This window comes from Rhipicephalus sanguineus, chromosome 3 (assembly GCF_013339695.2).
Source record: "Rhipicephalus sanguineus isolate Rsan-2018 chromosome 3, BIME_Rsan_1.4, whole genome shotgun sequence".
In the NCBI taxonomy this organism is placed as follows: domain Eukaryota; kingdom Metazoa; phylum Arthropoda; class Arachnida; order Ixodida; family Ixodidae; genus Rhipicephalus; species Rhipicephalus sanguineus.
Genome location: NC_051178.1, coordinates 201,439,032 through 201,466,084, shown reverse-complemented (window position 1 = coordinate 201,466,084; position 27,053 = coordinate 201,439,032). Strand labels below are relative to the sequence as shown.

At 41.0% G+C, this 27,053-nt stretch overlaps 1 protein-coding gene across 3 annotated transcripts in view; it reads right to left on the bottom strand.

The window, feature by feature from the left end:
* Positions 1-1,141: 1,141 nt before the first annotated feature.
* Positions 1,142-27,053, bottom strand: part of LOC119388120 (uncharacterized) — a 96,779-nt gene continuing 70,867 nt past the window's right edge. The window contains exons 16-28 of one of the 3 annotated variants that reach the window (XM_049413824.1): positions 26,305-26,481; positions 22,909-23,034; positions 22,255-22,364; positions 18,336-18,437; positions 14,453-14,567; positions 14,011-14,360; positions 12,180-12,278; positions 10,121-10,330; positions 8,610-8,729; positions 8,025-8,054; positions 7,900-7,920; positions 5,438-5,648; positions 1,142-4,421 (exon numbers count right to left, since the gene is read on the bottom strand). In XM_049413824.1, the coding sequence (XP_049269781.1) occupies positions 4,162-4,421; positions 5,438-5,648; positions 7,900-7,920; positions 8,025-8,054; positions 8,610-8,729; positions 10,121-10,330; positions 12,180-12,278; positions 14,011-14,360; positions 14,453-14,567; positions 18,336-18,437; positions 22,255-22,364; positions 22,909-23,034; positions 26,305-26,481 (1,931 nt within the window). In that variant the 3' untranslated portion in view covers positions 1,142-4,161. The remainder of the gene's footprint in view (positions 4,422-5,437; positions 5,649-7,899; positions 7,921-8,024; positions 8,055-8,609; positions 8,730-10,120; positions 10,331-12,179; positions 12,279-14,010; positions 14,361-14,452; positions 14,568-18,335; positions 18,438-22,254; positions 22,365-22,908; positions 23,035-26,304; positions 26,482-27,053) is intronic. The other 2 variants (XM_037655755.2, XM_037655762.2) reach the window with 2 other exon arrangements.

The window sequence follows — 27,053 nt, the reverse complement described above, 5'->3', positions numbered from 1 at the left end:
CAGTAAAACAAATACATTCAACATCCGATTGAAAGTAACCCCTTCAAATTTTTAATAAGCTTCACCTCATTACACTCTCGTATTGCGGCAAAGCTGCCTTTCAAGCTCCGTTACGGTCGAATTTAGCCAAGAGACAACGTCCGATTGAAAATGGTCCCTAGATTTTCAATATGCTTCACCTCATCACACCCCCGTATTGCGGCAAAGCTACCTTTCAAGCTCCGTTACGGTCGAACTTGGTCAAGAGACAGTCAACGTCCGATTAGAAGTTGTCCCTAAATTTTCAATATGCTTCACCTCATCACACCCCCGTATTGCGGCAAAGCTGCCTTTCAATCTCCGCTACGGTCGCAAATGTATTAACTCAAAAAAACCCTGGTTCCAACATGGAGATGAAAGATGTGGCAGAGGTGGGGGCTCAATTAATGCTGTTCTGGACCTGAAATTTGGGCAGGAAGTCCGAAAAATCGAACGCCAAAGCTTTTTAGCACCCAAAATTTCAGATGTTCATATATCAACGTCTACGAGGCAGATTTGGAACCCCGGACTTGAAGGGAGCGCACCCTTGTCCGCCACATCAGTTGGGCTTCCACAGAAGATGAAAGAGGAGGAGAGGCTGAGGAAATGGCATCTTTGCCTATCACGTGTAAAGTGTTGTCGGCAACACTTTGGTTGCACCAAATCATGTACATAAATACAATTCGGCCTCTACATTGCCTCATTCTTGATAAGACAACTATGAAACACCACCCCGTGCCAGCGCTTCATCAACCTATAGCAAAAAGAAACACTTTCATGTTGCTATCTCATGAGAACATACTTAGGGATTCTCTGCAACTTTTGGCTGTAATTTCACTTCGAAGTATTCGAAAAATGTTTGAGAAATATTCGAAAATTATTCGAAAATTATTCGAAAATTATTCTATGCAATTCACACTCAATCTTTATTATTCGAATTCGCTTCGCACCCAAAATTTTGCTATTCGCACAGCTCTACAAAATACAGAAATGCTGCAGCAGTCCCTACAAAGTCAGGCCTGCAGTAGTCTTTGTAGGAAACAGTGAGCAGCGTGCAGGAGAATCTTGGCACTTGGCGAGAACAAGAGAGCTTGCAACTACAGATAAGTACACAACAGCCTACAAAAGTACAGTGTTTATTTAATACACCGCCCACTGCAGATTGTGCAAGATTATTTACAGTCACACACTGGCACCAACACATTGTAGGAAGTGGTTCTGTACACTGCAGCCTTTCACTTGAAACAGTTGTGTCAACTTGCAGGCACCCTTAAAGGTGCAGAAGGCACGGGACACTCATGATAAGAGCAAAGAACTTTAGAATGGACGGCTATTCCAAGCTGCCATGATCAAAAGGGGTGAAGGACAATAAAAGCCCCAAAAAAGCTTGTTTTTGTGAAATCAAGCAAGGCTAGGAAGCTCTAGGCGAGAGGTACAAAGGCCTTCAATCACCATCCACAGCATCAAGTTAGCAAAAACGTACTGCCAAAATTGAAACAGCAGATTTGCCCGATTTTGTTCCCAGCTAATGTGCAAGGCACAATTCAGAAAAAAAAATTTTAGCAACCAGTCTACACAGGAGAGTTAATGACAATGTGTTTAAACACAGGTATGCTGCTGCCTTGGCATGATCAGAGGCGGTTGAAACAATACTATCACAAACAATACATTCTGGAATTGTCCAAATGCACAATCAAAAGTGGTGTGTGCAACAGCACAACGAGAAGAGCGAAAACATAATACAAGATAACAGGTACATGCAGTGTGCCTGCATGGTGAAAATACTGTGCAGCTCTGATGAGGAGATTCCGAAAGGCACTTCATGAACAAAGTGTTACTGCAGGAATGTGAATGCCTTCCATCGTGGTAAAGGCAACAGCCCAGATGAAGATAAATTGAGGCAAGGGCACACACTTGAAAAAGAGCAGCATGCGTTGCCTGCCATGTCTGGAATGTTTGCCATATGTCCACAGCAATGTTGCTATGGCACACAAACACACACACACTAACCCTGACTAGCTGTGTGCTCAATAATCAATACATAAAAACATATCTGTCAGTGGTCCTTTAGCACGTAATTACCTGAACCCTCTGTTAGTTCCCAGGCAATTAATCTTTGTATACATACAGGGTGTATATATGGTGTACATATATGTGTATATATATATATCTATGTATAAATTTCTTTACAGCCTAAATACATACAAAATACTATAAAGACCTTCCTGAGGCAAGTAGGCACACTAGACACCCCTCACACTACACTGTGAAACAAGTGAAAACAATAAATCGATCACTAAAAGCTGCACATAGCTACCATGTTTCATAGCGGCCATGAAAACAGTGAACAAAGTGATTAGCTAGTTAATGTCCACAATGTAAGCACCAAACTATGTAGCCCTTTACCAGTAAGTAAAGAGTTAGCATAATAATTAAAGATATAGTCAAGTCAGCCTTTTCCATTTTTTAACTGCTGCTGAACAAAGTATAGTGAAAGCCCAGAATTTACAAATTGTCAGCCTTATTCTTTTGGCACTGAGAAAAAAAAAACACAACTTCTAACCAATTTAGTTTCTAACTTCAGCAAATTGTCTTGAAACAAACGAGTGCTATGCACTTGCCTCAAGTAATATGACTGAATCATGACAAGTTCACAGTTCTCTGCTGCAAGGGTGATAGAACCACTAAGGAGTAACTCCTGCAGTTAAGGCATGCCAAGTCATGATCGCTGTACTGAACAAACAAATAAGTGTTACATAATGATGACATAGTCTCACTCCTTTGCAAATCATCTACTGCTCTGCAGTTGATGAAATGCCACATTCACAGGGCTAAACAAAATTAATACACAATTCATTGGCAAATACAACATGAAACTTAGATTGCCAGTCATCCTTTTCACACCTGCCTCCACTGCAAATCTGCCCCTTTCATAGCCACTATGTTACACATACTGCAGGTGCAAAAGAAACATTATGCTAATGAAACCTGGTTTGTGCAAAACACAGCAACAGCATGCTAATCAAAAGCAGGCATGAACAAGTTTAAAAGCACACAGCAGCCAAGCAATTAGTAACACTTCATGTGAAATTTACGAGGAGACTTGTGCGACGAGAGCAAAATTGTGCGAAGCTGTGGCCTCAGTTGTTCTATAAATATTGACGCCACACAATGATAAAGCACAAGTAATAATCATGGGACAATAGCAGCACAGCAACATCCATGCAGTTCAAAAGTTTGAAATCACTTGCACAAAGGCAATGCAACACGAGGCGATCGGCAAAACTGTTTTAGAACAGTCAGCCATACATTAGGATACTTTTTCTGAATGGGCTTTCATAAAAGTAACCATGTGCAATGAAAGTACAGTAGGCAGGAAATGACCATTAGGTGATGGTCAAATGATGTCCTATGCTGGCATAAACCAATACATAGGCCCAACGCTCCTCAATGAATGCAGCTTAGCCAGTTTGACACAGTAATAAGCAAAGAGTCTCATTAAATACTGCAACCCTCCAAAGACACATTCAACAATCAAAGGAAGGATGTTTACAACACACTGCAGACATGTTCTGCAATTATAATTTGTTCCGCACATTTTGCATCACACTGGCACAAGCAGTCTGGCAAATACAACAAAACACGGACATTTATCTTATTCACTTTTATCACTAAAAAAAATATATCTTACGCATTGACAAAACCTAAATTTTGCACAGACAATGATGCTTTTACACAATGGAATGCTCTAAGCTAGGAAATGTAAAAAAAAAGCTAGACATTGTGTCATCATTCTTATTTTCAACAGAAACGATAATGTGTGCTATGTGAAAGCGCTAAATCAAAAAGAAAAAAGGAAGGATGTGGGGAGTGCACCTCAAAACTTGTCAGTACCCATTCTCAGGGATGATAATAATGATATGCCACATTTGCATGTAAAAGTAAGAAAAAAAAAGGTTTCAAGCAGAATCAACAGCATTTTTCTTTACTAAATCGTCAAGACTTAATAAAATAAAAAAAACAAAAAACCGGGTATAATGAGAAATAACTATGTAAAAGTGGCATACCCCGAAATATACGTTGGCGTTCACATGTGCAAATGGCATAATGGCAAGGCAAAGCACAATCGCCATTCCAAAACCCTTAGGACTTTGTGGTTTTGTCGGGGTGGCCCTCATGGAGTGGAGGGAATTCCTCAGTAACCGAACTATCTGAAAGAAGTCCCTGTTCAACCCGGCGGTCCCAGTAGGAGCTGCGTTGGAGAATTCCACGAGCAGCGGCAACTCGAGGACGGCGCTTGCTGCTCGAGGGATGCCTAGGAACCCCACTACCTCCACCCATCGACGAGCTCGTAGAACTCTCATCGGAGGCATAACCAGGTGTGACATCCCCGGCTGCTGTGCCTGGAAAACAGTGACAGATACGGAACAGTCCAATTAGAATGCCACATGTACAGTAAACAAACCTCCTTTAAGTGACCATGAAGTCAGTTCACCTTTAACGGTGACTCCGTAGAGCCCTTTCATGGTCATGAATGAGCTGGGTTCATTCGGGCATTTAAGATAAAAACACCCAGGGATGACGTCGGCTCGTCCGGGATACATTACATTTTATTTCAATTTCGTGCACAATGCAGTTAGGCTTTACTTTAATGATAAATAGGGGACGTTATCTTAAGAGTGCTTGAAACAGATTACATTGTCTTTCATAGATCATTCTGCTGTAAAAAATCAATATGGCCACTTCTGCCGAGAATTTAGGATGACCGCATGGAGTACTTGGAGCATCTGCCGTGACTGCATAAGGCTAAAGGTAAAAATTGATGCGAGGCGTTACTTTTGTGTAAGTGAAGTACGAGAGCTCATTGATCAAATGTTGGACAAATTACTAATCATACCACTTATTGTTAAAACATCACAAGGCACAACCAAAACTGAAAGCAACTTTTCTTATGCTAGCAAAGGCCACTTCACATGTTAGCAAAGTCAGAAGTGGTTGTCATATGATTTCACAGGTCAATCAGCCCAGTGCAGTGATAACACATCATCTCATAAGTATTCCTAATGATAGAAGTTATAAGAGTAAACAGTAAGTCTGACATTTTTGCTCAAGTATTCGTCTAACTGAATTAGTGGCAATCCAAAGAGCACCACCTTACCGCTCATTTTTTAAGGCAGCGCAGAAGACAGCAACACATGACAAAGGAAACCGCAGGACAAGGCGGTAAACTAACAACTAGTTGTTAGCTCAGCACCAGTTGTCAGTTAAGCACAAGTGTTCCTATGTTTTTACTCAACCAGAATGTAGCAGTTGGTGCAGCCAAGAATGAAACATGCAACTTCCTCTTGAGCTGTCACGAGCTCCGACCACTGAATCGATGCAACAAGCACCAGATAGCAACAAAGAAGTTGTGACAAACCTGAAACATTATTATTGTTGCTGCTGTTGTTGTTGTTGGCTGCTGGAACTTGCAGTGGCTGGGGCTGGAACACTTGTTCAGATAGAGTTCCTGAAGCAGGTGGGGACGCGGGCGATGTAACAACAGTGCGGTTCATCTGGCGTGGAACAAGATTTCGTTGAGCGTGCTCCCTGAACTCCCGAGGCAAGCTGCGTGCTGTAAGGCTGTGTACCTGAAGAACAAGAAAACAAGCCCAAAACATTCATCCAACAGGAGAATAAATCTTGTTGTCTAATGAGATATTGATACTTAGTTTTTCTATTTGCTAGTATATAGTGTTGTATATGTATGCATAAGCATGTAAACTTGCCGACTCATTTGTTGTGGCATGTTTGACTTGTCAGTGTGCTTTTTGTTACAAAAAAAAGTTATTAGACAAAAGTTATCAGGCATATTTTTGCGCCAATCTTGCTCCTTTTGCACACTTGAATTTCTAGACTGCATAGACTGGCATGTGAATTTAGTTACATACCTGTTAGAGAAAACGAGAACGACAACCTTTTTTTTTTATTACAGCTGCTTAGGGCTAAGTTGCACTGCAAGCAATGACAACAACTAGTTTCTTTTAACTGTTCCCAGTGTATAGTTTCACCAAATTCACCTGTTTGCCAGAAAACATGTAAGAGATCAGGGAAATGTATATGAATAGTATGCTTTCAATTATGTTGAAAATCTTAAATCATACTGAAAGTTTTAGGCACATTACCAAAACTTTTGTTCAAACATAAAAAGAGGATATTCAAGCGCACACTCAGCATGACAGAAAATGCATAACACATACCATGTGCATTGCCAAAGTTACTTGCATTGCATGTGCAAGAAGCAGTGTTGCAAGAGGATAGCAGCATAATATTGAGAAAGAGCCACCAGTGCACTACATGCAGTGTGTGCACATAAACGTAAAAGTAAAATGAAAGATGGAAAACTGGTGAGCATACTGGCTTTGGATGCATGGCACTGCCGTCAAAATCTCTTATAAAGATAGCATTGCTTGTCACAAAAAAAAACTTGTAAGGTTTATTATGGGAAAGTTTTTTCAGGGCTGTAACGCCTGGTTTTACCAAAACAACCAGTGGAGTGGAAGACAGCAACTTAAAAATCTTTACATGTGATGCGCACTAGCATCTTACGGCACATTTGTAGATTTCTTGTTCTCTTACTCCTTAAAAGTAGGACCCAATTTTTTTCCTAGAATAAGACTAAAGATTCTCCATATTAAAAGAAAAATTGGAAATCAAAATGAGAATGAATGCAATCACAGCGAAGAAAGCAAAGGCAATGCAGTAAGCAGCCCACATTGCCTTGCAGGAACACCCTACATGTACCTAACTATGAAGAAACTAACAAAGGAACTTGCATCTGTAACATATTTTTTGTTGTGTACACAGTCCACTTCAAAGCACATAAGTCAACCAGCACAAAGTGAATCATCAAACGGTCTCAGTACCAGAATTTATTGCCTCACAAATCGATTGCTGCAAAATCTTCTCAAATCCAGTCAAGAATGAGCAGAGTTACGGGGATTTGTCGCACGCTTTATATGCTTTCTTTTGTCCCAACAAGCGCGCTGAAAGCTACAAAGGGAGAGATGGCATGGGAGAAAGAAGTTACATCAGTGCGCCTCACGACCTTGAGCACACGTGATGAAACGTGATCACTCTTTCCCATTCCGATTCTTTAGCATGCTAATGTGGCTACCGTTTAATGCTAGCGGACTATGGGGAGCGGCACTGGCACATGACGGCACGCCCTGGAAAGGAGCGCATCTGATCCAAACGCTGCTCTTGATTTATATAGGCTATTAGCCAATAAGATCTATTGATGCCAAACAGCAGGTGTCCACAGCTCCAACAGGAGTGAGCTCAGGCCTCTCTATGAAGAGAGGGAGCCTGAGAAAATGGCAGCTTCGTGTTGCACTTCTAACTCTCCTTGCCGTGCACGACTGCGAGATTTGGCTGAGCTGTTCATAGCAGCGTCTGCTTTCGCATTTTTCACCAAGCTCGAGGGACACTTTTTTGACCACCTATACACCTGCAGTCTTCAAACCAACTTGCGCTAAAGCAAACTCCAATTAAGACAAGCTTTCATGAAAACAAGCGGCCATGACAAATGTCCAGGTAAAGCTTAAAACACGAGCCTCTGATATGATAAACAGATGATCAAGCTTTTGCACTTGGTAATAAAGGTAGTTTACTAAACTTATGACAAAGACAAAAGCAATAATATTCTCAACATGCTCGACGCATATGGCCACAGGAACAAGCACACGAATGCTGTGCATACAGGCATGTGCACATCATGCACATAACAAAATGGTCTTTGCATAAAGCAGCGAAGTGGCAAGGAACACAGAGACGTCATTTAAGAGTCGGTTGACAAACATGCACCTGCACACACATTGAATGAAGTGTTTTTTTACGAACCAGGCTTTTTCTCGGTAGCGGCTGAAAAAGGGCAATATGTTCAGGTTAACAGCAGTGCGAGAGCATTTAGCATTAGCAAAGCTTGCTAGTGTGCTCAAATATTTTGAACAGGTACCGTGACTGACCTGGGGTCTTACTGATGGCTCATCAGAATCCTGCAAGTCATGAACCACATGCAGACATCTATTAACAGCAAGCACTACAGCAACGTAGACAAAACACAAGCTTACCAGGATGCTTTTAGTTCTTTTCAATCATCTCATGCTCCCTTTCAATTTTTTCCAGCTGCTAAGCTAGAACAACACTTTCACTTTGTCATCTATTACCTCCAAAAAGAAACTCATCTCTCAGATCGTGCATGATCAGGTCCTAAATTTTCAGAACGATAGTCAAAATGCATTTCCTATTTTTACTATACTTGTAGACAGAATACACCTCATATCAGCACAAAGCTTTCCCATTAATTTATCCCAAAAATTGTCATGTAAATTAGACTTGTTTTGTTCCCCTATAGGCAAGCACATCCTTACATTTGACATTTTGCCCAGCCGAACGTTACTGCTGACAAGAATACCACACGACATTTCACAAAACTTGAAGTCGTTTCTAAAACATGAACAGTTGTCATTCCAGTACCAACACACAACACCACATAATTCAAAGCATCAGGCAACAATGAAAATGCGAAGTATTGTCACACAAAAGTTTACCTTTTTGATTGACCAAGCATCTTGATTTTTAGCTGCTAGATGACGTTCCTTTTGAATAGGGCTCCCCTGGCCATTGAGTGCCTTCTCTTCTAAGATCACCTTCTTATCAGGAAATATGCTCTGTGGGGCGAACAAAAACTTCAGTATGAGTGTTTAGTTATCCTAAAAATAAATAAAGCAAACAAAAAGATAAATAAAACCAACATAAGGTCACGCATCCTAAAATGCAAGTTCTCGGTGTTGCTATTTATTGCGAGTAAAAAAAAGTGAGTGAAATAAAAAAATGTGTAGGCAACACAGAGACTATAAAAATATCTATAACCACCACCAGATACACATATGACCAGTAAGTTAATAGACACATTCATTAAAAACCAAATAGTCTAATTTGATTTGGCTGCAGTTTCTGAACCAGTTCTTGAGGATTTCATGCACCATGTCACATGAGTTCACATAGTGCAAATGTTGTGTATCACTTTTGTGCTTTGTGGCTGCTAATTAAATGACAAATAGTTTAACAAATAGGCCGAGTCATCAGCTGCTGATGGCCAAACGTTTTGACCAAAGTTCTTGCATAGGAATGCAGAGTTGCTTCTGTTCATTATTGCGATACTCTCCCACATGGCAATGCTACGCAATGACAGCCAAGCGGTGCCATCAATGGGATTTTTTTTTTATACAGAAATTAATTTAAGAAAGAACTGTTCAAACAGAACTAGTTTTCATGCCTTACAAGTGCAAAACAACATGCTGGCAACCACCCAGCCATAAAACTTGCAACTTGCTTCTCTCTAGAAGGGTAGAGGGGTAAAGATGATGACAAAGTGATGACTCTCACCACACTGACGATCAACTAGTATTGTGTCATGCCTGTTACCAAGAGCCAAGTAAATGCCTGCAATTCTGAAGTAATAAGAGAATGGAACTGGCTTATGGATGTTGCCAAATCAAGGAGTATGGTGTCAGTGATGTGTCCTGCACTTTAAATCAAGGACCAAAGTTCTGCGTTACCAGCGCAGAAAGTGCACCCAAAACAAAAAGGCCTGAAGACTGCCGAGGTGTGACCAGAAACTGTTGTAAATACATTTTAAGCAACATAGAGTAAAGGTCTGCCACAAAATAAAAGCATCTTTTTAAGCAAAGCCAGACATGGGTGCCCCAAAAATAGAAAAGAAAAGCGAGATGATGTGTCTGAGGCAGGAAAGCGAAAGAGGGAGGGAGCGGTTTCCAGGAATTAAGCTTTCTGGGAAGTAAGAGAAATGTCGTGCTCATATCACCATCACACATTCAGTTATATCAAATGCTAAATTTCCTTTCAGAATTGAGTGTGATGCAATTTCTGAAAGCGATTTTCAGCAAGCTTGTGCAGAGATGTGTTTAGTAACGGGTGCGGACAGATAGTGAAACACCACAAAGCATTTCACGTGGCTTAGCACTACCACCACCACCAACTTGTACCATCTCTGCCCATATTCCCACTGCCAAAGCCAGCACTCAAAGCCAAGGCGAACCTGAAACTCTTGACCCGGACTGGGAAGACTCTCTGAATTGGAGCCATCGATGGCTGACTGAGCAGACTGGCTGGCAAACTTGAGCACCAGTTCCCGCACTGAGGGCAATGATGGGTTGCCCAGCTCCTCTCCCAACTCCTCCTCTCCTTCAGACCTTCGACGCCGACGCCCCGTCCCATTGACAGAATCAAAGGCACCCATGCTGGAACCCTGGTATCAAGAGGCCAGGAAACAAGGGTTGACCTCTCCTAACAGAGCTGACAAAGAGCACCTCCAGTTCATCTCTAAAAAACTTTGCACGTTCATTGCATCAAGTAAATGGAACCACACACTACATCTGCCCATTTATGCATGTTTATGTAACACAGACAAAGCACTTACAACCTAAACCTGCTACCGGAAGGCTTGGATACATTTGCCTTGATAATTTCTAACTTGCTCTCTTATGCACATCTGCTGATAAAAATGAGCAGAAAACATCCGAGAAAACAACAAGGTGTAACGAAGACTATGCAGTGAAAAATCACTGCCACGTAGGCAACCTTAACTGTATTTTTTCAAGTCACCATTAGTTGCTTTTTTTATATTTCTTCATTTGCCTGAAACCTTTTCTGCCGTACTGGGTTCCACTAGACTCTGAAAGTTCTCTGCAAGGACAAACTTTCCGATGATAATGTGCTTTGGCTTTGTAGACTGGTTACTTCCCATTTCTTTGCACAAGTGAGTAAATATGCCATTGGTTCTGTAACAAGCTAAATGGCATTTCTTGCAGTAGTGAAGCAGCAACTTGGCCCCACTTCACGATATTTTACTAACGTATTTCTTAAGGGGAGACGTGGGTCTTAAAAAATGGTTTTTTAAAAGTTGGGTGAATGGCATGAAATTTAATACACTTATTCAGCTTTTCCTGCAGATTCAAAATCTCTAAGTAGATTTTTAATAGCTGCATTAGAACAAAAGATATGCAATTTCTGACACATATTTAAGCATATTTCTTACGGGGATTTTTGGCAACCTTGCTTTGTCAAACACAAAAACAAAGTATGTGGCAAGATTGCCAGGAAGCTGGTCTAGCCGGTGATGCTATTTATTTTCTTATAATGTTGTTCACCAAATTATAATTCTCGATTATCAGAAATAGTATGCAGCAAAAAAATTTCACTCACATTTACGTCCTATTTATTTTGCATTCAAAGTTTGTTGAAGACAATTGGATTAGCATCACCGGCTAAACCAGCTCTCTGGCAGCCTTGCCACATACTTTGTTTCTGTGTTTGACAAAGCAAAGTTGCCAAAAATTCCCGTAAGAAATATGCTTTTAGAGATTGCGCATCTTTTGTACTAATGCAGCTACCAAAAATCTATTTAGAGATTCGAAATCTGCAGAAAAAATGGGACAAGTTTGTTAAATTTCGTTCAGTTCACCCAGCTAATAAAAGAAATAAAAAAAAGACCCGCGTCTCCCCTTAAGTGAAATCGCTGCTGACCAATGTGTGCTTTAACAACATTTGAGGCTTCTTTTGATCCGATGAAAAAACTGCAGGTCATATGGCACAAAAATGACCACAGAGTAGCAGTAAATTAAAATCTTCACAGGAGAGAAATGCAGTGAAAATGCAAAAACAGCAAATTGAGAACAGACAGCAACAGCTATAAAAATGGCTATGGCCACTATATTGACCTACAGAGATGATGTAGGTAGTGCCATTTAGGTTCTGGTTTCAGTTTTACCAGCAAGTCAGCACGAGCAAAAAAAAAAAAAGCTTTCATTTTTGCGCTGTCTTTGACGCAGGCTCAGAATAATTTTCCGCAAAGGCTGAGTGATTCTCTAGTAAAATGGTGTTTTAGCAGGATGGTGTGCACGACTGCTTTTGGCACAAATTAATGTAGCTGCTCCACCGCCAATTTTTCATCATATATCCAACTGTGGTACGTGTTAACAACAACATGTAAACAACACCATAACTCAGTTCAGAAACTCAGTAGAGAAAAACACAAATGCTTGAGAAAAAGTGTTTTTAAAACGCAAGAAGTAGATAGAAAAGAGTTTAAAACTCACAGTTGTATCTTCGATGTTTAGGTGAGGAGTGCTAACAGCTGCTGTGAGTGTCTGCACATGAGCTGTTCGGCGGAATGCCTTTCTAGGACTAGAGTAAACCTATAAAAAAAAAAAAGTGTTCACACAGAAGCGCTGTGAAATCACCCTTTTGAGCCACACCCAAGTGGCACAATCAAGACAAAACAATTTTTTTTTTAATGCAGGCATTTTTAACCTGTGTTTAAAGGGCCCCTGCAACATTTTTTCAGCATGGTCAGAAAACGCTGCCGATCGGTAGTCGAGGCTCCCGAGAACACGTGAGCCATACATTATAGCGCAGCACGCGGCTTGGGATTTACAATAGATTCTCAAAGTCAGCTAAAAAGCGCTTCCTCTTCTCTCGACAAAAATGATGCTTACGGTGTCACTGCCACTGACCACGGCATTGGCTAATTTGAACATGGCACGCTCAGTAGTTACTGCGGCCACCGCAAAAGGCCATCACTTGCCCGCATGCGTTCGATCGCATTGAAAGTACGCCACACGTTCGAAGAAAAAAAAAAGGAAAGAAAAAGTGCTCAAAGTCACGAGGCGTGCGTGACGTACCTTGCTCCCCCGTGCCACCCCTCCCTGCTTAGCTTCGAGTGCTTTCGTCAGGACGAAAGAAGACAGAAAGCAATTACAGCGTGCGACAAATCTTTGTAACTTCGCTCGTACTGGATTTATTCTAAACATTTTTGCGGTGGTCGATTCGTGAGGAAATAAGCTCCCTTAATGAAGCCATATCATGGCAACTTGGAAAAATGTTGCAGGACCCCTTTAACAAAGCGGTTATTTCTCAGATAAAGGAGCTACACCGTAATTTGCACATCCAGAATCAATGTCATCTACAGCTGCAGTAAAAAAAAAAAAAAGACCAAAGCTGCAAAGAAACCTTTGCAAAGTGAGTATAGAAGTTGGCTTCACTCTACAAAACATTCAATTGGAGCAGACAAAAGGAAGGCCCCTTCATCTGGACATCAGCTGGTATGATGTACCCATGACAAAGGCAGTATTTACGGTAAAGCCAAGCTCAATACAATTGAAATAAGGAAATCAGTTTGCATCTAATAGAGACTCTTGTCATTAAGCCCTAACACTTCTGTAATGTGAACTAAACAGTAACAATGACCTACTCTATTTCGAAAGAGCTGGATGAGCAAGATTTTCACTGCTTTCATTTTAGCAATGCTCACAATCTGCCATAGGTGAGTAGCTTTGTGTGACCATTTCATATTCCTGTATCTCTTCCCCCTCAACCAGGTAAACTTCATTTACAAAACCAAACAAACCCACGAAAGAAAATTTGGGAGACAGCTGTGAAATAAACCTATGAATATTAGCTCTTATTTCTACCATAAATATAGTTCATGAAATGTAGCAAATCACTGAAGTTGCTGTTATGGCAGTAGCAGATGGCAGTGCAAGTAACAGTACAATATCTTCAAACTCTCAGTATTCTGATACTTGCCTAATTCTCATTGATTTCTAGATAAATTATTGCTGCAATAAAACATTTCTTCAGTACTTTATTGTATTTTCTTTTCTGCATCATCAGCATATAATTTGGCATGAGATGAAATTTCCGTTGTAAATCACTGAACTGGTTAGGAATCTAATGTTTGTCTTGATATGTTTGGTATGATCTAATGTTTGTCAAGACAAATAAGATGTTTGTCTTGATAAACTTAAAGTTTAGAAGATACACATTTATTTTCATGCTGTGTTATTGCTAAAGAGGCCATATCAGACGCTAGATCCTCTTGACAGTCATAACGTCAATAAATTCTGTTCCAAGCTCTTTCAGGCTTACCTGTTCTTCAAAAGAATGCAGAGTTTCCTCAGGGTCCCCAGAAGACGTCAATGATTTAGCACTTTGTATAGATGATCGTCGTATAGATGAGGCTTCCACTTGTGCCACAAGCTTAGGATTGTTGATGTAGTAATCCCGTAGATAGGAAGACGGCAGCACAGGTGAGCAGAAACCGTCTTCGTCATTGTCATCTTCGAGTGGTGTGTCGAACGACGAGCCCGTTTTGGCAGTGGTCAAGGAGTCTCGGCGGCTTTCACTGGCACGCCTCGACAAGTTTTCCACGCTGTAAGGGTTGTTTGGCAATGGCACGGCATTAAGCCACTTGGCATGCTCACGCTCGGCTATAGTGCCTGCCAGGGCAAAGAGAAAAGTGTACGGGTCAGGAAGAGCATGTAAAGCAGCAGATAGGTTTATGCGTACTGCCAAGACGACAAGGACTAACCAGGTTTTGGCGGCGCATTCAGCAGTTCAACCGAAGGCACAAGCTCTGTCTGCTCATCAACATTCTTGAATGTTGATGTGTTGTCGTAAGTAAGAGAGCTTTCCCCACTCGCAGCCTGCAAAAGAAATGTACCTAAGCAAGACGTATAAGTGAACACGCTAGGGAAAGTAGTCCATACCCCTAACCTCTTTGTTCAAGTAGTTATGCGAGATCATTTTGTGCCTATTTTACTACCAAAGAATAGCTTTAGGCAGTAGAAAGATTATGTGAGAAATGTAACCATTAAGCCCACAATCAATTTTAACGTTAGTTCCGGTATATTCAAATGCTTGTATAGACAAAAAGGACTGCCAAAGTGCAGCAGTGTACAAGACGCTTCACTGAATGATGATTAAACTACTACCCTTGCCAATGCAGCATAAGTACACAGAACATTTACCTAAGGTCACTTATTGGCATAGGTATTCATTGCGAAGGATTTTCAGTGCAATCTAGAAGTGATTGTGCAAATTGTTTAGCAATAATCTGTGTCTGGCAAATCCTCAAAAAGAAAAAGAGGTCAAATATAAAAATTGTAATCACAATCGGCAAATGGCACAGTCAGTGTGCTGCCAATACACAGCCTATACTAGAGGAAACGTTTACATAGACCTTTAGCATGGTATTCAAAGATTTACAATAGGAAACAATTGATAAACTACTTGCCCAAATCACATTCTGCACTGTTCTAAGAGCAACACCAACATAAAAAAAACAACAGAAATACCAATTCTTTAGGATGCAGTCCAAAACGTAAACCGATTTGCAATACCACAGTTACCAGGAGCGGAATCAAGATCCACAAGAGCTATCAATATACTCAATCACTGGCAATAAAAATAGTGCTGATCAACAGTAGCTATATTTTACTGCTCCAAAACCAGCTGTTGATAGCATATGTGAAGGCCTGATAAAGTCATGACAGTAAAAATTAAGGCTACAGTCTCCTGAATTTGCACTATTGCATCTCAACTATAATATTTTTCTTGTTGGTAGATGACACTAGACCTGTGTGATGTGCACAGTTATCCGTTTGGATCACGTTTGCATTAAATTTGATGTCAGATATTCCGATTAGAAGGACATAAATAATGTGAGATGCTAAAAGGAATAATTTAACATTAACTACCAAGATCTGTAGTAAGTAAATGTAGAAAAAAGCATTTCCAATTTGTAACTTATCTGCAAAAAATGCATTTCTGGTATGTAATGTTATAATATACAAAATAACTGAAGGTTGTTATCCGCTAATTTCATAACTTTTACTATCCTAACCATCATGCCGGCTTTACCAAAAGGCCATTACTTTAGACAATTTTGCGAAATTTGTCACATAACAAAGAGCACAGGAGATTCCTCAGAATATGAACCACAATCTGAACTGCAAGCATCCTCCTCAAAATTGGGTATCTGCTGATAACAACCACACTAGCTCCTTCAACGTACAGCAATGACCTGTGGGTGCCACTGTCTGTTTTCTCAGTTAACTTTATTCACCCAAGGAGCCCCAGATAGAGCCTAGACCATCGTATTTGCATTATCTATAGCATAACAGCATTTTACTGAACATGTAGACGTAAACATCTGCACTGACAGTGATATCTTGCAACACCGTATTCAACCATACCATGCCCAATTCATGGGAATGACCAACTACCATATTTACTCGATTCTGATGCACAATCTTTATTAAAACGGAAAAAGAAAAGAAGGTCATGTCAAAATGAAGTACTAAAACAAGGTTTTAGCCATACCTCATTGTCACTGGCATTAAACTCGACTCACACATGGCCTTCTCTGCATGTTAAAGTGCTCTGCATTCTCTGTGCAACATGTGCAGCGATTGCATGCAAGTAATGCATATATCAAACATACGTTCTGTGCAGTTTAATGGAAACCAGCACAGGCATGCAGTGTTGCTACAGCTAGCCCACCTTCAATAAAATGAGTGTTTAAAAAAAAAACACATGTTTCTAATGCAAAATCCGGTAACAACTCATGTGGGTAGCACTTAAGAGTGTGTGACACCATGACGGGACTGTCATGGTAGCCTGGGTTTGGATTAGACTGCGTCGAATTTGTGAACTGAAGATACGATCAAAATTCACTCCAATGGCTCAGACTATGACACTATGCTGCCGAGCACGTGGTTGCGGGTTCAATTCCCTATCACAACGCACACATTCAGACAAGGTCAAAGTGCAAAAATCCTAATCTAAAAAGTAGTGGGAGCACATTAAAAAAACTATAGGTAGGCATAGAGTTACTGTATAAGCTACCTTTAGGTAGCAGAGTTGCACATAGGTCCGGCTAGCTACCACAGCTATGCGGTGAAGTCGCACTTCGTTTTTGCAGGCAACATGCCTACCATGTCGCCGATTAACATGTCAGGCGTGTCGAAGACTGGCGATAAACATTGGCTGTCGATGACAGATGTTAATTCAGTTCGCTGCCGCCGCGGCGTCGAGAAGTACAAAAACTAGCCCGAGCGTCAGATTCTCCACAATGCATGGTTGCTAGCGGCGTTTGGAGGACAGATGCGTAACTCTGCTACCTAAAGCAGAGTTGCAGAGTTGCAGATTGGTCAGCTGCCAGCTCGTAATAAGTTCACGTGCTACGTGATGCCAACAGGCAGAAAAAGAGTGTTCCACACTCGCCGTCATGGCTACTGGCGGCGCCGACTGACGCTCCCACGTTTAAATACACATATATACCCCATAAAGTGGACGGGGGGATCGCCGCCGCGGTAGCTCAGTTGGTAGAGCATCGGACGCGTTATTCGAAGGCCGCAGGTTCGGTCCCTGCCCGCGGCAAGCTATCGTTTCGTCCACTTTTCTTTCTTCACATTTACATTACATTTACTACTAATAATGTCCCCTATACTTTCCTTGGCATTATTGTCTGTTAGTTCTCATTAATATTGTGTATAACAAAGAAAAACGAGCCCTTAAAAAAATTTCCACTTCTTTCCTTCTGCTACCTAAAGGTAGCATATACAGTAACTCTAGGTAGGCAAACTTGCAGCAACCCTCTACGACATTTTTCACAGCTCTGCGTCACTCTGGAATGTGCCCGAACTTGAGATGTTGATTTCAGATTTGAGAGCCCATCCATCAAAGAGGCAATCAGTGTGATTGGTGGGCAAGATCCAATGTGCATGTCACTGCTTCCTGACTGTCTAGCAACTGATGCAAAAGCACAACAGCCCATGTGCAAAACTAGCACAGACATTTACAATGAAGAAAAAAAAAATCTCGCTTGCACAATACTTCTGCAAACAGAACGAAAAATTTCTGCAACTAAATAGGTAGTATAGCATAATTTTGCTTTTCTGTGGTCTTCAAACCAAGCTGCAAGACAAGACTAAAGGCATGTCAGAATTGAGTAAATATGCTATGTTGTACCTACCTCCTAAGGTAAAGAATGTGTGTGAGGTTATAGCCTCTATGAAGGCATTTCCAGCTTCTTAAACTCCAGCAAAGAGAGCGATATTTGCACAAATGTGTCTAGTGCATAATGGTCAAACACAGCATCACAGTATCATGAGGTGCTGCCAACAGAGCCTGTCTGCTCCAATTGGTGTTTCCGGTATTGTAGAAACACTCTCACACAGGCTCTTACCAAAACCTTAAACTCCACAGTAACGCCACAACCTCAAGCAGCAATGCTAAATGCATTCCAGCAATTAGTTTTCTCGCACACCAAGTCCCAATTACTTGCATGTTAAGTTCAAGACCCACTTTCCACAGGCACCCCGTACAAAAAGCCAATATACTATACACACCCAGACACACACCACAAGACAAAAACCGCCGAGGTGTTAATAGCACCAAGTCAGCTTTACCTTAGCAGGCTGCATCGCTGCCTGGCGCTCAGCCCATGTGCGCTGTACGACCACAGGTGGTTGCCGCCCGACTGGCAGCTTCTGCCACACGGGATTCCAAAACCGTGCGAGGTTAGTGCATAACTACAAAGCCCATGGGAAAAAGGCCGCACCACAAGCAAGACACAAAACAGCCACCACAAGATGCAGCAACAAAAGCAGGCATGCAGATGACCACCAGTGAGTAGCCCTTAAACAAGTGCAAGCTGAACCAATAAGCAAGTGAGAGAGAACAGCCGGCTCATTATTCTTGACACAATTAAGGCAGATATTGATTTCGTAATTATTTATTAAAAATACTGGGTAAAATTCCCTAGGTACAATATGTTACATTTAAAATACCAAATTATTATACATGTGGCGAAGGTACTCCACTGTTTTCGTTGCTGGTAAAACAGGTGATGGCACAATAATTATGAAGCATAATATAAAGCAGCAGTACAGCTAACCTGTTCTTGAAGAGGTTTCTATGGCTACAACTGAAAAAACAAAAAAAAGAGAAACTACTTGTTCCACTGCATCAATTTTTCCTGACATCATTTGCCCTTGCACATAAGCCTTGTGTTAGTAAATCCAGTTGTAAAAGACTGTGACAATGAAAGGAATCAGCAATACAGTTCACATCTGGGAAAACCAGATATGAAATTCTTTTGACATAAGCAGAACAAATTTAACAATAACTAACTTTCAAATTAGCTGTCAAGCACTGTGAAGCTTTACCTAGAAAACCTGAATATAACAGCCCTATTGAATATTACAACTAAGTTTTAGATAATTGTTGGGGTTTAAGATCCCAAAACCACGATTTGGTTATGACAGACGCCGTAGTGGAGGGCTCCGGAAATTTTGACCATCTGGTGTTCTTTAACGTGCACCTAAATCTAAACACACGGGCCTCAACCATTTTTGCCTCCATCGAAAATGCGGCCGGGACTCGATCCTGCGACATGCGGGTCAGCAGTCGAGCACCATAACCCCTAGACCACCATGGCGGGTTCCGGTTTTAGATGCATGAACATATAATATTCGCTCGCGACGCAATAGTACTGCTTGCAAATACACATAGGTTCTTCAAGCTAAACATTTCTTTTACATTTTATAAAACAAATAGCCAGCAGTTCTGATGCAACACTTCTTTAGCTAACAAGCATCACCTTCATGAATGAAAAATGAGGGCAGTGGAAGAATTTGTTGGCTCGTGCTTACTTTAAACAGACCACCCAGTTAGCACTAGTCCAATGTAATCGCTAGCAATAATGCACAAGGAAAGAAGCTTGGCCTAAATGTGCAGATATGCAGTGCTACATACAGAGGCATGAACAGATGCGTTTGCATAGCATAGGTCACATGTATAATCTTCATCTGCCATACCCTACTCTTATTAAGCTCCAGTGCTGAGATAAACGTACGCAAACATTGCACGCAACAATGACCACTCATTCCTGCCGTTCTAACAGCAACAATGTCACTTGCTTGCAATTTAGACCATTTTCCATCACATAATATTTCAGGCTAGTAGATTAATGGCTTAACTTTGCCTCTGGTGTACTCAAAGGGGCCCTGCAACACTCTTCAACAGCCCATTTTTTACTCGTGGGTTGCGTAGACTGAAGTACGGACAGGTTAGTGCAATGGCTGCGATAGAGGCACGCAGTCCGAAGTTATTCAATCTAGAAAATTCAAAATACAAGAAAAAAAATGCCTACCCTCAACTTGATTTTCGTGGGATCACATGACCACATTTCACTCACCCTGTGACGTTTCAGAGAGCCCCAATGAAATGAGCTGAAAGCTCCTACGTAGGGGAAGCTTGCACACCAATGTTGCTTGTCCTTTCTAACATATTGTTCACATCGTTGCCATAGTAACGAATGTGATGCCTGACGCCCGACTTGTCACAACTTGAGCGGGTGCTACTGTTTCGAAGAGAGGCTGGTAAGGCTTTGTCTGCTGTTCCTTACAACAACATTCCATGTCATCCCCTCCTCTCATTCTGAGAAGGGAATTTGTGGAGCGGCAAGGGCAGTGAAACACAGTCGCTCCTACATGGGTTGTTCGGTGAGCAGCCCAACGAATTACAAGGTCATTCAACGAATAGGATTACTTGCACCGCTTCAACAACAATCAAGAGCCTACTGCATGTGCGGAAAGGGGCAGCTCGCAAACGCACTGATACAAAAAAGAGGGAAGAGGGAGAAGCATTTCGTATGGACATCCGACCGGTGCAGGCAAAAAAACCAGAGGTGAAATGGCAGCCAGCGCTTCTGTCGTGCTTTGTGGTTGTAGTGATCTTTTTTGTTGCGACAGCGTCGATTTGGAGTGCATTGAAAAAGCACAGAAAAGTTAAACCCAGAAGTATCTTCAACTTTGATGCCTCGCCACGATCATTTCTAACGTTATGTTTATCCAATTATAGGCTGGCATGCATCGTCCTTATTCCCGCCCACGATAGTTCTGGTGAGCGTCACTACGCACTGATGCGGTCAGCAGCGATGTAGCGACCTTTTTGTGCAATTAAAATGCTAAATCATTTGATATCTATGCTTAGACCTATGCTAAAATTATCCCCAGTCATCACTCTACGCAACCCGCAAGTGAAAAATGGGGGGTCGAATAGTGTTGGAGGGCCCCTTTAAATTCTCCTTTGCTATATACTTGGTACAGTACAAATGTGGAAAAGAAATGAAAACTCAACGCAACCTTATGCAGAAAATTTATCGTACACTACAGGCCACCACCATTACAGTTAATGAAGCACCTGTTATGCAAGTTCTACGGAACAGCAAGAGATAGTAGAAGCATTGCAGAATGATACAACACAAAGTGATGTACAGATCTACAAGTTTATGCTCTCGTGACAATGCCAACTGACAAGAACCAAAGGGATTATTCATAGAAATGCCATTGAGTTGGAAAAAACAGCTTGTCCGATAGTTCTTACATTGGAGGATGCACATAACTGTTTGCAGAGGCCAATTTCATATGCACGCTCTATTACATGGCACTGACTTGCATGTACCTCTCACAAAACTATCAAAAGCTTGGAGAGCTGTACATCGTATGAAGCAGCCAAATTAGTTATATATTCAACTGCACTCTACAAAAAATTGATCTATCGACCAAGTTGGAAGAAGACATACCGATTCTTACAATAATTTATGTAACAATAATTTTTTTTTAATGGCAAACTAAGCATGGTGTCTGAAAGATTATGCAGCAACAAGGTGTTCTAAGCAAAATTCACCAGAAAATTCACTGGTAAAGTAAAATATGTTAACTAAAAGTTTCACAAGATGCTTAGAACAAGTACAGTCACAATAGACAACTTATTGCACAAAGCTATGAATATTTTTCATTCACTTTGTTCATAAACAGAGTTACAAATTACTGCTTAAGCAGAATACCTTCTCAATTCCAAATTTTTCTTATACTTCACTCATCAAAACCTTTCAAGCTAGGTACTTATCAAACCTCTCTTGAACCTTTGTCATGGCCAAAACACTTTAATGTTGTCTTTTAAAAACTGCACGCCACTGGCCAATGGTGACATGTTAGGTAACAAGCAGGTTAACAGTGCTAGTGGGTCAGATCTACATCAAATTTCAATTTGTACTGTTTGCTCTGCACAAACAAGCAAACTACACAGACCTCTTACGATTGCAATTGACAGGATATGAATAGATATTGCTGCTTAAGTAGTAGACTACTGCTTCTGCACGAGAACATCGTAAAATTTAAAAAAAAAAAAGAAAAAAACACAATTCATTTACATCCCTGTAGCAATTTAATTCGAACTTAGTGTAGACTATATGTTCATAAAAAGATGCAACCCTAAATGTCCAAACTGAAGGCTACCGAACTTGGGACAAGAAAGTCTTACTCCTTCAGATTCTGCCTTTTCCACGGTGCTCTTTGAAGGTTGGCGATTATTTACGTGAGAACCGGATGCTTTGACTGGTCGCTTGGAAGCTGGCTTCACCTTCAGATCAGCTGAAACAAACGGAGGAAACGAAAATGCCATTTACTTCCCTCGCTTTATCCGACTAACAGGGTTTGCTGAAACTTGTAGTCTGTCCCAATGTAAGAATAAATACAAACTCCACCCGCAGTACTGTGGAGCACCTGCCATTCATCTGTGCCAGAGAGTCGTGCTTGGTGGTTTCCATTATAACCATAAATACTTTTTCACCGCTGATGTAAATGCTACAAGTTATGAATAAGAAGTTGATTGTCCCTTGTTAAAATGTTATGTTTGGCTGAGCAGTGAAGCGAGAAAGTCCAAGTTTGTGACCGAAAACTAGCAACACGAACACATGCCTGTATGGGAAAGCCATCTACTTAAACTACACGAGACGTGCTCTACTACATGTAAATAGGCAACTGCGATTGCATGGTATTTCCATGCAAATTTTTGCTGGGTAGAACAGTAGCAGCTGTGTGCGGAACTTACAGTTATTCTTAGGTTGAAGCCCTATAGAGAAAGTGGACGTAATTCTCAAATAAATCTGGAAAAATAAAGAAAGCACGAACTCACACAGGCGGAAGGAGATTGAGCTATGAGCTCTGCCAGCACTGTTTCCAGCCACAGCAATATATTTGGCCTCATCTTCAGGTGTGGGGCTTTGCATCCTCAAACACCATTCCCCATAGCCTTTGTTCTCTATTGCAGAAGAAAGCAAAGCAATGCAGCACATTTATCACCATTTTTTTTTTATTGAATAATGTTTATCAGTATTCAAACACAACTCAAAATGTACCAAGAAGCCACCCCTAAAGTGCAATTTCATCTATTTAAGCTTCTATATACTACTAAAACACCAGTAAAGTCATCAATAATGCTGATTAATAAAATCCCACAAGTGATTTTAAGCGCACCAAATATCTGTAATAGCAAGTGCTTCTATATAAGGCATGAAAGTAGCAAGAAAATATGCATAAGGAATGAAAGGATAAGTAAGCCGGCTAGATTTTTCAGCTGATAACTCACGTATCACACCATTGTTCAACTTTTATATGTAGGAGCACATCTTAGCCTATCACTGAAAGCAAACAGGAGTAATGTAATATACAGTACAATTTTACACTACTGCACGACACTCGGTACAACACTCCAATCAGGGCACTGTACTGAAAAAAAAAAAATATGAGTTCGGTTTGTGCTAGGGCGCTCTATTTCACTCTGGTTAAGTTCTAGATTGAAGAACAAAAAAATCTAACTTTTCATGAACCATTCAGCAACACTGAACTGGTTCACAATGCAGTTTGGAACAGCAAAGTTATCATTAACACACTGCAAATTACTTAAATGTACCAAGCTGAAACACTCTAGGCAACCCTGCGCAAGTGACTGCATTCGTAAATTGACCAGGACTTGTATTTTGAAATTTTCCATTTCTTTTCCTTTTCATTTCCAATCATGTGTTGAACTGAGTGCAAGGCACATCAAGTTTTGCCAGGAGGTGGACGAAATCAGTGTGTTGGCAGGTTTAAAACAGCGACTGACGTTTTTACATAAATATTTGAAATTCAGTGAGAACAGCTACAGCAGACATACTCATAAACACGGCCATATTACAAGCATTGTGCTGCAAGGCAAGCCTATACTGATTTTCAATGCATCCAACCATCAGCTCCCCCATGCCCACATTTATTTCCATCACCAGTTGTACTGAGAGCAGGTAAGGCAGTAGGAACTCAAATGGGTGTATGAAGAGTGAATCCTCAGGCCAGATCGAGTAGAAATGTTAGAGCAAAGAACCACCAAATATTGAGTGAAATAAAATAAAATGAAGAGTTTCATACAGTCGGTTCAGCATCAAAACTATGTAGCAACATATATAATTTGATACATGCACACCACATGTGACACGGCAGTTTCAATGTGATTACATTGAAATTAATAACAAAAGTAAGACCAGTACATCATGTATGTATCTAGTGTGAAGTGCAGTGCTCGCTGTGTTAAAGTCTATGGAATCATGCATCACTTTGAAGGAATGCAAACATGTTGAGATTGGTGAAATGATAAATTGTTGTGTCGAAATCGAGCCAGTGAATTGATAGGCTGCATAAGAGCTACACGAAGCTTACTCAATGGAGGATACCCTAACTATTTTGCACAAGTGACTTCCGACGTGTTTGTTCAGACACTCAGGTCATCTGAACAACAGCACTGGCATATCAGAATCGCTTAGATGAGTCTGCATTTATATCAGTCCCTCCGTGAAGATTGCAATAACTTTGTCGCTTATAATTTGAAGTGCTTTGTTCCAAGCCAATAAACAATATTTTTTTCTCGCGTGATGTTTGATCGGGTTCAGGCATATTCGAAGAATATTGGTTCGGGTTCAGTTCTGGCCCAAATTCCTGTTCAGGCATGGTACTCTGTCCGGGTTCGTTTCAACACCCTGACTCTAATAAGCCATAAACATGAATACATATTATAGCGGAACAAAACAGGGACACAGAAAGTTGCACACAGGACGACCACTAGATGTTTTGTTCCGCTATAATATATACCATTCAAGTAAAAACCAACTAGCCCAAATTTCAGATTTAACCATAAACATGATAGGAGGAACTCTTTCGCTAATTAAAAAGAATGTACAGTTGTAAGTGAATGGTGTGAAAAGCAAGTCACGGAAGTTCTTAGATCTCGAAAACAATTTGTTTTAAAAAGCTGAACACCCTTGCATCACAGAGATTGAGAGATGAATTAGTATGTGAACTGCACAAATCCAACTCTTCAGCACGTGTCTCAATTCCAGGTTGCATGCCCACATTGTGAATACAGCACTTCTCACGTTTCCCATCTTCTAAAGCTTTGCGGGAGCTGTGTGTGCGAACACAGAGCAGCAATGAACACTGAACAGTAAGCATAGAAAGGATGGCAACGTACACACATCCAATGGTGAGCAAAGGCTAGGCATCAGTCAGCGGCAGTCAGGAAAATGGGGAGAGAAAGAGAGAAGAAGAGGTGAAAAGAGAGACTTGCACTTGTCAGAGTAGAAGTAGAAACATGCAGAGAATAACTCATCCAAGATAACCACGGTTAAATTGAATGTAATTCGCACATAATGTCATCATGTTTCACCACTGTACCTAAAAAACTCACAGGATCTCATATGTTTTGCCCAAGGCGACTCAAAAGCGAAGGCCATCCGATGTGGCAATTTAATCATCATCATCGTCGTCGTCATCAGAGCTTGAGGTCATGTGTATAGCTGCACTGTTTGACGATGATGTGGCCGCTGCTGCTGATAAAATTATAGCTCAGCCCTTTGTTATGGGTTAGCGGCTTTCAAACACCCACTCGTAACGCAATGCACATGGTGCAACATCTGGTGTGATTCTATTCTCGTGCTATGCAATATAACATCTGTTAATGTGGCTCGCGGCCCAACATGAAGACTGTATAGAGTGTTTTTTCAAAGCAGTTCCAAGCGCTGGTGTGGCTCTGTAGTAGAATACTTGACTGCCCCACAGAGTACCTGTGTTAGATTCTAATTTTTAAAAAACCTAATTTTTATCGTACTTTTACAAGGTCATGTGGGTTCTTGTACCGAACGCCGCATTTTGCAAGGTCAGTGTCCGATGAGGAACTTGAGACCTTCGCCTAAACAAATTTAACCAAACTTACCAGGTACAGTGTTGACTTATGACAATATTGCTAATGACACTGACTACACCCTGAGCGAGTAGATAAATCACAAGTGCTTTATAAATTGTATGCACAACTATGGGCATTATAGATTGTTCAGGTACTAGAACACAAAAGAATATGACATTGATACTACAGTCACGATGTCGCTATTAGCCAAATGCATCTATAAAATAGGGCACTGCAAAGAGCATTAATGTCAACGGTCATGTCGAGATGGTTCCCGCCAAAATTTTTGATGTGCTGCAAAATCAGAGAGGCCCCACTCACCTACACAGAACCTTTCCTCTTCACTGTCAGGAAGGGGTAGGTCATCCCGTAGGAACCAAACTCGTGGCTCAGGGTAACCACTCACGGTGCATGAAATTTGCACCCAGGAATCTCCAGTCAACTCCACTATGTGCGGAGCCACCGTGAAGTCGGGTGCGTTTGTGGCACGGCTCGTAGCTGCAGCATAAGATGGCAACACTGTGTCACATCCTCAGAGACAGTTTTCACCATGAGAATGGAAAGACAATGACACAACCATAAATATGAAACTGATCAAGCTAAACCTTCGTAGACATAAATCGGGTAACTTCAATCATGCGAGCGCAGTGGATTCCTTTTCTTTACATGCACCTTTTTGATTTTAGTAGTACTCAAGTCAACTGAAAGCACTTAATACATTTCATTTATAACAACCTTTAGGGTGAACTTCTGACAAGACACAGATTTTCTTGGTTCCTTCAAACTCCTTTGAACAGAATTCCGCGGCATATAACAAACACAGGGGTACGGCAAACCTTGTTCTATTCGGAACACTGAATAGTGACACTTTATTGCCATATCAAATCTCTTGTGGTTCCCCCCCCCCCCCCCCCCATGGAATCTTCCCAATTACATAAGAGTTGGTTGGTATGGATGCACATTCAAATAAACAGCACGAACTTACTATAGAAAAATAACGAAAAGACACAAGCAGTGAACTGAGTGAGCTGGTATAGGTTCATATTATAAACGTAATGTCAAGGATGACA